The sequence below is a fragment of the Notechis scutatus genome, chromosome 6, assembly GCF_049901735.1.
Source record: "Notechis scutatus isolate UNSWTSFEM ecotype Mainland chromosome 6, rNotScu1.2, whole genome shotgun sequence".
Taxonomy (NCBI): domain Eukaryota; kingdom Metazoa; phylum Chordata; class Lepidosauria; order Squamata; family Elapidae; genus Notechis; species Notechis scutatus.
The window spans coordinates 18033094-18045921 of NC_142014.1; the positions used below are offsets into that span (position 1 = coordinate 18033094).

Sequence of the window (12828 nt, forward strand, 5' to 3'; positions counted from 1 at the left end):
TTTTATTTATAGTGCACCATATTTTACATTGCATCTTACAAAGACAAATTTTAAAAAGCTGAAAAGTAAACCAGGCTGTTTGTTTTTTGTAACAGACTCATAAATCACAATTCAATTAACAATCAGTTTTGACTTATAGTTCCTTGTAGGTTTTCAAAACTAACACAGCAAGAAATAAATAAAGCTACTGAATGGAACTAATGTTGTCTCTACAGTACTCTGGTCTTATGTTTATAAATTAAATAAAAATGAGTGCTAGGTGAAGGTATGGCATTCTCAGTCTCCCTAGATAAACGAGACCAGGAAATCAACTCAACAGGAAGACAAATACAGAATCTGTGCTACATCTCCCCAGCTTTTTATGATGCAATGAATTTGACAATTGGCAGCCATGATAAAAAATGACCAAGAACAAGAAAGCCATCAATTCATACTTTAAATACAACACAAGTAAAACATATTCACAGGTTCCAACAGATACTCAGATCCCTTAAGTCCAGGTACATGGCCACATGACCATAAAAAATGTCAAAAAACTAAGGGACATTGTAATCACTGGGAGCGTTCTCTCTCTTTCTCTCTCTCTCCCTCCCTCTCTCCCTCCCTCCCTCTCTGTCTCTCTCTTTCTCTCTCTCTGTCTCTGTTTCCCTCCCTCCCACATGCTCTCTCTTTCTGGCTGGCTGTCTAGACAGACAGACAGACAGACAGACAGATATCCATCCATCCATCCATCCATCCGAGTTCCAAGTAACAAACCCAACAGAATCAAAACTCCAAGGCAGGCATGTTCCTCAAAGTATAGATTTATTAGGAATGCCATATATATTTGGCACATCTGGGGAAACCTGACTCTAAGCCCCCCTCAGCTTTCCCCCTAATTAAAAGTAGAGTTTTCCTTCCCCTGCCCATGTAGTCCATCACATGGTCCAATCAGGTTACAGTCCAAGGCTCACTCAATCGTAGACCCCACCTTCTTGCACCTGGTGGAAAAACTCTTGTTTCTCAAGCGAAAGAATTTTATTATGGCTACAATCCCCCAGTTATCTCTTCGGGCCCCCTCCTGTTCCCACAGCTCGACTTTCTTTGCTGTGGCAGCCCTGAAGTGCCAAGGAGGAAAATGGCTCTGGGGCTGACTCTATCTATCTATCATCTACCTACCTACCTACCTACCTATCTATCTATCTATTTATTTATTTTTATTTATTTATTTATTTATTTGATTTGCCAATTGTTTACAAGATAATAAGTATAAGTGTATACATAGTTGTGAATACATGAAATGGGTACATATAAGAAAAATAAAAGAATAAGAGAAACAATAGGACAGGGACGGTAGGCACGTTGGTGCACTTATGCACGCCCTCTATCTATCTATCTATCTATCTATCTATCTATCTATCTATCTATCTATCTATCTATCTATCTATCTAATCTATCTCTCTACCTACCTACCTACCTACCTACTACCTATCTATCTATCTAGCTATCTATCTATCTAGCTATCTAATCTATCTCTCTACCTACCTACCTACCTACCTATCTATCTATCTAGCTATCTAATCTATCTATCTACCTATCTACCTATCTATCTATCTAGGTAGCTAGCTATCTATCTAGCTAACTAGCTATCTTCTACCTATTGGAGTATTTCTTGAGCTTGAACTTCATGAAAAATAATTCTAAAACACTATTCAATACATTCAGTGAATAATTGTTCATATTGGTTGACCTTTATACTAATAATTAATACTTACATTTTATTAAATATTGTTTTGATAATAGCACCCAAATGCTCTTTGCAATGATCATAAGTGCCTCAAATGCTACAGATGTAATTGCTAGTGTCGATAGGGCAGGTGCTACAGCAGAAAAGGTCTATTTCCAGGGTCCTGCAAATCAAACTGTTTAGAAACGGACCCATAGCCCATCTGTTCTGTGAGGATGAGCAGATGTAATTGGGTGGTGGCCAGAGGTGGTATTCAGCAGGTTCTGACCAGTTTTGGAGACCCGGTAGCGGAAATTTTGAGTGGTTCAGAAAACCAGAAAATACCACCTCTGACTGGAGATTTTACGGTATCCTTCCCCTGCCACGCCCACCAAGCCACGCCCACAGAACTGGTATTTAAAAAAATTGAATCCCATCACTGGTGGTGGCTATCCTGAGATAACCTGGCCCCATGACACTTATTCAACATAAGTAGTTCCAAAATGATGAATATATGATGAACTACGCTCTCCATACCTATATCTGCATTTCTAGAGTAAAGGTTTGCAAGATTTTCAAAACAAATTTATTCAGTTAGAGGAAAGCTGGATATAAATTATTCATCTCCAAAAATTATTTTCATTGAACGTGGAGTGTCATGGAAAGGAGGAGGATTAAACGTACCATAGTAAAATGTGATGGAGAATTCAAATAGCAAGCAGAAAATCAACAAGATTGAAAGCAAAACACAAAAACAGATTAAATAATATTTCATCTTTAGCTAGGTGGGCCACAGTGAAGCACCCTTCATATTGCTTTTGATGGTAGGGGGGTCAACTTTTGATCAAGTATTTATGAAAGCTCAGCACTTTTCATAAAAAGAGATTTCAAGCATGAGTCATTTAAAGGAAATCAGAAATTACTTTCTTATAGAATGATCCTTCCCCCCGCTTTTCTCTGAATCCTATTTCAAACACGCTATTTTAATGCCATATATTTCAACACAAAATCTTGTTTTGTTTTCTTTTAATTGAAATTTGAATGTTTGTTAACATATTTCCATTTGTAAGCCTTCATTACTTTGCTGCAGTGCTATATTGGTAAGAACAGAGCTGCTCATTTGAAACGTAAAAAATGAATTTAAAATGAAATATCTTCCTCCTCCTTCCACATCAGCATTTTTGAAGCTGCAGGCAAACACACTGCATCGGCAGTGAATCATACAAAATGACATCTTTAATGAAGGAAAGGATAGCAGAAATAAAAGGTATGACATAACAGTTCCATTCTAAGATCATTAGCACTTTCTGGCTTCTCTCCACCAACACATTAATTTTCAGGCAGGAATGCTCATCATGATATGATTAACATTAACATAAAGACTGAAGAGCGTTGTACTTCATCAATGTTGAAAGTCTGTAGAGTTTCTACAGAAGTTTAGCTGTAGAATGTGGGATGAATATCCTTTGAATGGCATGGGAGTAGGAATGGATTTCCAGAGGGGGAAAAAATTGCAGACTACAAGAACCAGGAGAACTACTCAAGTGACCCTGAGGATATAGATGCTTCAAGTGCTTCAAGGACCCTCTAAAACAGTGGCCCCCAACCTTTTTTGTGCCACGGCCCGATACCGGCATCACAAAATGATCCGCGGCCCGGTACCGGCATCAGCACGCATGACAAGGCAAGGCGAGCCGAACGACCGGCCAGCCAGCCGTCCTCCGCTTCTCCCCGCCACCTTCAACTCCTCCTTTGTACCTTTTTTGTGCTTTTTTGTGCTTTCTTAATCTCCTCCGCCATCGGGACGGCTCTTCGTTCAAAGCTGCCCCCCCCCTTTCGATGAAACTAAGGCGCAAGGATTCCTTCAGGACCCAAACGCCGCTCTCCAACCGGAAAAGCTCACCCAGAAGCACTTTCTCGTCGAAACAAGATGGCGGCGCCCAGCAAACCGGCGGCCCAGTGGAAAATGATCCACGGACCGGTACCAGTCCGGGGCCCGGTGGTTGGGGACCTCTGCTTAAAAAATGATGCAAATGACCAGCTCTCTGCAAGGAGTATAAATCCTTCCTTTCCCCACTATCCTGTCAGAACTGAAGAAGCTTCTTGGATAAGAAGCGAAACATCTTCAAAAGGAAAAAAAAAAAAGAAACTCCAACTGCCTCCTGAAAAAGCACATTTTGTTCAGCACTGCTGATGACCACATGCAAACACTTAAGCTTTAAACAAAATGAGAGAAAAACCACCTCACAAACTTTAGGGGTAGCACTTAAAAAAAATGCAGGATGACCATTTTCTACCTTGTGACACAAACCAATTTTAATTTTTTTCTTCGTAAATGCTGGCACAAAAACTAAACTAACAGAAAAGGCAAGATATTCTACTCTGCCTTCTGGTGAGTATAGCATACCAATGATTAAAACGCTGGTCTACAACCAATTGGTCAATGTGGTTGCACTGAGAAAATGACCTAACATTTCTCAATTTCATCATTTGACAGAACAAGCCACAAGCCTTATAACAGGCAAAACCTTTGTATCAGAAAACAAACAAAAGAGTTGTCAAATGTAGGTGGCAGCAAGAATTTCAAACCTCCTGTCTGCATTAAAGCACTCAATGAGAAGTTTTAAATAATTTTTTTCACAATATGATCAAATCAACCCCTTGATAACTACAGGTAGTCCTCGACTTACAACTGTTCATTTAATGACCATTCAAACTTACAACCGCACTGAAAAAAGGGACTTATGACTGTTTTTCACACTTACGAACACTGCATCAAAATTGGCTGACTCATATTTTGAAGAATTGCAGTGCTGTGGGAGCATGTGATTTTTTTTGCGACCTTCTGATAAGCAAAGTCAATGGAAAAGCTGGATTCCCTTAACAACTGTATTACTAATTGAATGGCTGCAACGATTCACTTAACAACCATGGAAAGAAAAGTCGTAAAATGGGACAAAACTCACTTAATAAATGTCCCACTTAGCAACAGAAGTTTTACGCTCAATTGTGGCCATACGTTGAGGACTACTTGTAGTTCCATTTGAGATGGATTCTAAGTTAAGTTATATTCCAGTTCTTACCATCTACACATGCTGGTCTTGCCCTTGTAGTACCGGCAATCTGTCCTTTTTTACATGCACAACGAGCTGTTTGTCGGGCTATAGTTCTTCGAGGCTGACTGCTATCTCTGTCCAATGTAACAATTTCACATGTACCTGCAGCCAACTGACCTGGAGGAAAAAAAAAAAACAGCAACAGGTATCATAGTCAATTACTATTGTAATCCAAAAGAGTCATGACCCAGTGTTGCAACAGACACTTCTCAACAAATGGAAATTCAGTTGACAAACATAGATATTGGTATTTGTAATAAAACAAAGACAATGTTTTTTCTCATGTCTCGTCTTGAAGGACAACTGGTTTAAAACATGCTAGTTTTAGAAATTACTTCAAATTAACAGCTACAGTATTATGATATTCACCTAGAATTAGGGAGAAGCAGATTGTGATACTGAACATTCTGAGGTCATCAAAGTTTGACAAGTTTTTCAGCCAAACCTACTCCAAAGGAGGAAAAAAGGAGGAATTTGAGACTTCTTCAGCTTTTGAAGAAATTTGGAATATAAATTAAACCAATAAATAATTTTATCAGTAATAGCTTGAAAGAGGAACTTTCTAAAAAAAAAAAAAAAAAAAACTAATGGGAGATCAGTTTTTTTATTTTAACTTCCCAAGTATTTAACTTGAAAAGCTGGATGGTCATTTTTCAGAAAATAATGTCAGACAATGTTGGAAATGAGAAAAGAGTGCCTTGGTACAAATAAAGCAATCAGGAACCAATAAAGAAGATGTGATGTTACACAAAATTAGACAATATTAGAAATTCTGCTAAAATATATATACTAATACTGCTATTGAGAGCAATTGAGAATTTACAATTCTTACAATTTTTATAAACCTACAATTTTTCTTTATCCTTTGGTAATAACTGTGGGCTGAGAAAGACTCTAAAAAACCTTACATTAAACCAAGTGTACTTGGCATAATGTAACATTTTTTTAAAAAATATACAAACTTAGTATAGCTGGACTTCATTAAGGCATTTTGACAAAATGGATTAGAGTCTATTCCTTGGTAAGGTAGAAAAATGTGAAATAGGCAGCATCACCACAAAATGGATTAGCAAACTAATCAAGGAGAGAACCTAGTTCAGTGTCAGCGAACCTATGCCATCTGTGCAGGAAGTGACACGCAGAGCCATCTCTCTGGGCACACCAGCTATTGCCCGTTGCTCTTCCGGGTTCCGGCACATGCAACTGTTCTTTGCACACGAAGGAGCACCAGAAACTGGAAGAGCAGCTTCCTGGTATGCATGTGTGCCCTGCCCGGGTGGTCTTTGCCTGCATGGGAGCACTGGAAAATGGAAGAACACCCCCCCCGAGCACATGCGCACACCGGCCAGCTGTGAATGCAGAATTCTGGAATCTGGAACAGCAGCTCCCAGGTGCTCATGCGTGTGCCAGCGAGCTGGTCTTCACGCATGCAGGAACACCGAAAACTGGAAGCTCAGCTTGCACAGGTATAAAATAGGTGGTTCCTGGCTCAACGACGGCAACTGACAGGGATCTAGGAGCCCATAAGTATGAACCGGTAGTGTTGCTGTTGCCAAAAAAAGCCAATGCAGTCCTAGGCTGGATGAACAGAGGGATAGCATGAAAGGTTAATACCATTTTATACTGCACTGGTAAGACAACACTTGAAATAGTTCATCTAGTTTTGGGGACCATGTTACCCCAAAAATGTTGAGACTATAGAAAGAGTGAAGAAGAGAAATAAAGATAGTTAGGGGACTGGAGGCTAAACCATGCAAACTGGGTATGTCTAGTTTATCAAAGAGAAAGACTATATGAACGCAGTTTTACGCTATTTCAGGGGGGTGACACAGAAGTAGGGGATCAAGCTATGTACCTGAGGGCATGACAAGAAATGATGAATGGAAACTTAAGAAACAGAGATCCAACCTACAGCTAAGGAGAAATTTCTTGACAGGGAGAACAATTGATCAATGGAATGGCTTGCCACCCAAAGTTGTGAGTGCTCCATATCTGGAGGTTTTAAAGAAGAGGTTGGACAGCCATTTGTTCAGAATGGTATAAGGTCTCCTGCTTGAGTCAGCAGTTGGACGAGAAAATCTCCAAGGTTCCTTCTAACTCTGCTATTCTTTATTTAAAATGCTGGACAGTCATTAGAGAGATGCTGAAGCTAATATATATCCACAGCCACAAAAGCTCTGTGAGTGACTTTGGAACAGTTACTCTCTGCCCTATCAGTCTCATGGAAATGTTATAGGGGAAAAAATAACACAGGTAGCACTGTGGACACTGTTTTGAGCAGAAAGAGACATTAATTCAGTTATGTATTCTTTCACACAAGGGGACAATCATATTCCTTGTGGGTTGAAAGCCTGGAAGCCAGGGTGATTCTGCAATTATTATTATATAGTTCTGGGCCTATACTTTTGACTCACTAAAACTATTTCTGCTAAATTCCTCTGTGTGTGTGTGTGTGTGTGTGTGTGTGTGTGTGTGTAAGAAAGTATACACGAACAGTTTTCATCTTTAATTCTGCATAGAGCTATACTTCCTCAATCAAAATTGTGCGCAATTTGGTGATTCTTATGAACTCAAGACTCCCAATTAAACAGCCAGTAGCCAGGAAGGACTTTGCTCAAATTCACCTTGTTTATCAATTGCCTCCTTCACTGGGCTGGAGCAGTGGTGGTATTCAAATTTTTTTACTACCAGTTCTGTGGGCATGGCTTGCTGGGTGTGGCAGGGGAAGGATACTGTAAAATCTCCATTTCCTCCTCACTCTTGGGGGGAAGGATACAGTAAAATCCCATTCCCTCCCCACCCCACTAACCTGTTTTCCAGCTCCGTTCTCCAGTGCAGGGCAACAAAAGAAAACCAAGCTGAACAGCTGGGATTTGGGAGGCAGAGAATGGATGGGGGTAGGGCCAGTCAGAGGTGGTATTGGTTTTCCAGAATTGGTCAGAACCTGCTGAACACCATTTCTGGGCTGGAGTCTGTAAAAGTGACTCAGGCCCTACTTCCTACTTGAATTACTGTAATATGCAGCACATGAGGCTATCTTCAAAGAGCATTTGGAAACTGGAGTTGGTCCACAATGCATCCGCAAGAACAATTTTAGGGGTTTGTTATTTCATGGAGGCAAACTGACTCTCAGTGGGTTTTTAGGTGTGATTCAAGGAGCTACTTATCATCTATAAAGCATTATACAGCAAGGAACCATACTATTTGTAGGAATGCCAGTATCCCATCATCTCTATTTTTTCTTTCCCTTAGCTAAAAGCAATTAATTAAGTGAAAAGACTTTTTTTTTTAAAAAAAAATAAGGTTTTTCCTTTATTTGTCAGAACAACAAATGGGTTATCTTATTTTTATCACTTTCTGACTTACTGTTCTGACACAGGCTTTAGAAACCGTAATTGTTCACAAACTTGTTTTAAAAACAAAACCTATTTTATTGCAACACTGGTAATTGTTTTCATTCCCAGCCAGAATTAAAGTCAAATAGTCCCCCAAGATAAGCACACACCTTTCAGTTCTGTGAAGTGCTGCCAAAAAGTATCAAATTAACTAGAAAAGAAACCAACCGAAGTACAAAGAACTTCCAGGATGACTAGGAACTGATCAAACTACTTTGCTTCCTGCAAAGTTTTCATCATCTTGGCCTGACTTTTATCCCTTATGAGAGGGGCAATCACCTCCCAGCCTTACTCCTGAGTGACTCCTTTTGTTTCAGCTGCTCTCACCTTCTAGTAGCTCTGCGCACATGCGTACTGAGAGCAGGCTCCCCTGGGTCCTCTGCTTTGCTGCTGCCAGACTCCAAAGGCTCCGAAGGCAGCATCCCACTCCCAGATGGTCCTGGCCCCATCTATGCATCAGACGCAGGACCCTCATCCGAGTCCTCTCCAAACTCCCTGACTGGTCCCCTTTTCCCCCCACTGTCCAATTCCGCTGCCGTCTGCACTGGCAAACCACAACACTTACAACCACTTATTTAGCGAATGTTGAAAGTTACAATGCTTATAAAAAATATTATTTATGACCAGTTCTTGCACTTACAACCTTGACTGTATCTCCATAGTTATGTGATCAAAAATTTGGGCACTTGGCAATGGGAAAGTATTTATGATAGTTGCAGCATCCTGGGTTGGCAGATCACCAGTTGTGACCTTCCCAGTCAAGCAAACCAACAAAGTTAAGGGGGAAAAGCTGGATAACATGCGATTCACTTAACAAATATAGTGATCCATTCAATAACTGTGGCAAAATAAATCATAAAATTAGGTGTGACTCACTCCTAAACTGCCTTGTTTAGCAACAGAAACTCTGGTTCCAATTATGGGTGTTAAGTCAAGGACCATCTGTACTAATTTCAATTGCATAAAATATAGTTTGAGACACTTCATTATAAAAAAAATCTCCAATAAAGAATCTCTGTATCAACAATCAATTGTAAGTAAGATATGTAACCAATTAAAATATTAAAATTACTTTAACAATTACTAATAAAGTATAAAATATTTTACGTGACCTTACAAAAAATACATATTTTTTTCTTTTATCTCTTCATGGTATTCTTTCATAAAAGCAAAGATCAATTCAAGATAGATTTTACGTGAAAATTTAAAAAGTTTAAACATGTTTACCAAATTAAACAAACATATACTATGTCCATGGCATTTACAGAAGTCCTAAAAAAAATCCTGAAGCAAATATATATAAACAAATAGACCCAAAATTTAATTTGAATTAATCACTATAATAGTATTTCAGCTAAGTACTGAATATGCTACATTCATACAGTTACGGGTTATGGTTAATTTTTATTAAAGCAATGGATAAGGATTCATTCTCCAGAAAACAAATGTAAAAAATAATATTGGCATAATTTGTGAATGTCAATACAAATAAATACATTTATATTGAATTACTTGATTTTAGCAAACGTCAACCCAGTTTGCTCAACAATAGTCATACTGTGACTATAGTTATACTGTAATCATATGCAAATGATATGCAAATTTTAGAGAAAAGAAATGAAGTCAATTAAAGCTTGAGTACAAAGATTCTTAGCAAAATGCTCAAAAAAGATTGTGAAATTATATATATATGTATGTACACATATTATTTGACTATCTTTTTATATAAAAAACATGGCTTTTTACAGACACAACTCTACCTGCTGGGGCCAGGGATAGACAGCATGCTTGGAGCTACTGGCCACAGCAAACTGGACACATTTAGAAGTAGGAATTATAAACAGTTATGCTTTTTTAAAGAGTGGTGAGAAGCTTATTGAAAAAAAATAGTAGATATGTTAAATACATTGCATACTTAATTTCATCTATTGACGAGAACTATCAGTCCTTCTTCCCTGTTCTTGGAAGATAGATCAGTGTCATGGCGATAAAAAAAAATCAAGCTTTATTAAAATAAAACTAACAGCAAATTATATAAGATCATATTTTAATGTTTAAAATGTTAAAATTTGAAATGTATACTCTTGCAGGAGCTTTCTAATTTATGCCAACAGAGAAACTGGTGAAATTTTAAAAAAAGTATTCAGTAGATCCAGTATTTGGATATGTAGAAATTATCCAATGTTAGTTTACTTTATTGATTAGCCCTTGGGCCATATCAAAATGCAGACTTCCAGACACAAATTATTCCTAAAATCTGATAAAAACAATTTAAAGTGGAATTGGATAAAATATTATTTAAAATGAAATTGGAATAATATACAGTTTAAAATGAAATTGGAATAAAATAATTTAACATATAAATAAAATATGATTAAATTAGATTTTGGTATCATCCCTACAATCTACCCCAATCAGTAGAAATTATCCAATGGAAAAAAACAACCTTGTTTGTGGTTGTAAATACATTATGTGCATCCTAAGTGTAATACTGTGCTGAGAATATAAGCATGTCATAGAAAGGTGGAAGAATACATTGATCATGGGGATCTATAACTTTAGAAAAGAAATGTAAACTAGTTATTGGTCAAGCTTGAACTGTACAGGACATAAGGATCAATGTTATATTTATCAATTTATTGTATAAATTTATAATATAGTCCAGCTATGTCTCTGTTCTGGGATTAGCTTTCATAAATATTAAAGAACAGGAACAAGAAAAAGCAGTTCCTTTAACTGGGTATGACAAATATCTTGAAGTATTTATGTAAAAATATATATAATTTGTTCATCAGTTGTAGCCTGCCAAAAGTATCCCCCAAAATCCTGGGTGGCAAGCTAAATAAATTCAATGGAAACTAAGGGGGAAGCCATATTACCACAAACACAGGACAGGCATAAGATATCAATATAAAAAGGCAATAAAACTAGCATAACAGAGTGGTTCAAGAACTGAGGCATAAATCAGTATGCTCCTAGTCTAAATCTATTCCAGTCATAAAACTTATGTGGTCTAGGAAAATCCATCACTCTATACTCAGGTTGCAGTAAAAGGATAATAAACAAGCTACCTTTTATGAATAATACAACCATTCTAAAAATAGATACAAGAAACATTTACTTTGTCTGAACCTTTAAAAAAAAAAAATCATTGTAACCATCATCACAGAGCAAATGCATCTGCCCCCATTGGCAACAATTCATTTTCTATGCCCAATTTAAAACACCCAGCTAGAATCTATCTCTAGTGATTAAAAAGCTCCATCTCATTTTATACAAACCTGTCTGACTCTTAACAGCATTTGAGACCCCGGTTTTTAGGTCTAAAAGAAACATTGAATTTATTGTGTAACATATTCTACTTTTTGTGTAACGTAGCTCTATTTTTTTGTTACTTTAAAAAAACAACGCCTTAAAGATAAACATGTTTTAGCTCAGATAATGTAATTATATACCATATAAATTGTTTTAATTGTGGCTGTTAATCAGAACCTGATAATAAATTAATAAAACATAAAACTTTGTAAAGTTTTAATAATTACAAAAGTTATGTGATCACTGTTTAAACTGTAAGGAACACATATGCATATAGCAACAGCAACAGTAGCACTTAGATTTATATACGTTTTATAGTGCTTTACAGCCCTCTCTAGGCGGTTTACAGAGTCAGCATGTTGTTCCAATCTGGGTCCTCATTTTACCCACCTCAGAAGGATGAAGGGCTGAGTCAACCTTGAGCCAGTGAGAATTGAACTGCCCAACAGCAGTCAGCTGGCAGTCAGCAGACGTAGCCGGTAGTACTGCATTCTAACCACTGCGCCACAGAGGCTCACATAGATATACATTTGCATGTATGTATATATATGTATATGTATGTATGTATATGTATATATACATACACACACTGTATAAATATACATACACACACACATATACACAAATCAAACCTATACACATTAATGTAGTATTCTGAACATTTTTGAAAGTAAAAATATTGCACACTGAATTTTTCAAACGATGTAACATAAAAGCTTGGATTAAGCATCAAAGTCCTTTTTTAAATTACAGCTGTTTCTGATATATTTAGTTCTCTTCAATTAGAGAAAGACTGCTGTGTATGACCATTACATTACTAATAAGGTGAATCACTCTAGCATATAATGACTTTCTAATGAAAACCAGGGTTAAGTCATATGTTCTTGTGAACAGCAGCATCTGCAGGGAGTCTAAATGCATAATTGGGGGCACATGGGAAGATCGCTGAGGAAGTCAAAGCAGTGTTTCTGCTATCAAGGAAATCTCTGTCCACGGAAGTGACAATTTTCCAAAAAACATTGTATTTTATATGACACAATTCATTCAAATTACTTTGTGACCTGACTTTCAACCCAATTCCGTATCAAAGTGCAGTTAAAATACTATAGTTTATCTCCTGCACCACATCTTTCCTAGCTGCTTGATTCTCAGAATTCAATAATCCCTTAGAAATGTTATATAGTAAATGGCTTGGATATGTTTTATAATTTGAAAAGTAAATATATACATATATATGCATGCAGTTTAAAATATGAAACACAATTAGAAAAATAATTTTTGTATTACAAAAAATAAC

At 37.2% G+C, this 12828-nt stretch overlaps 1 protein-coding gene across 1 annotated transcript in view; it reads right to left on the bottom strand.

The window, feature by feature from the left end:
- The window catches only part of TAFA5 (TAFA chemokine like family member 5), a 344874-nt gene that overhangs the window by 183342 nt on the left and 148704 nt on the right, over window positions 1-12828 (bottom strand). The window contains 1 exon segment of the mRNA XM_087969430.1: window positions 4789-4938. Coding sequence (XP_087825556.1) covers window positions 4789-4938 — 150 coding nt within the window.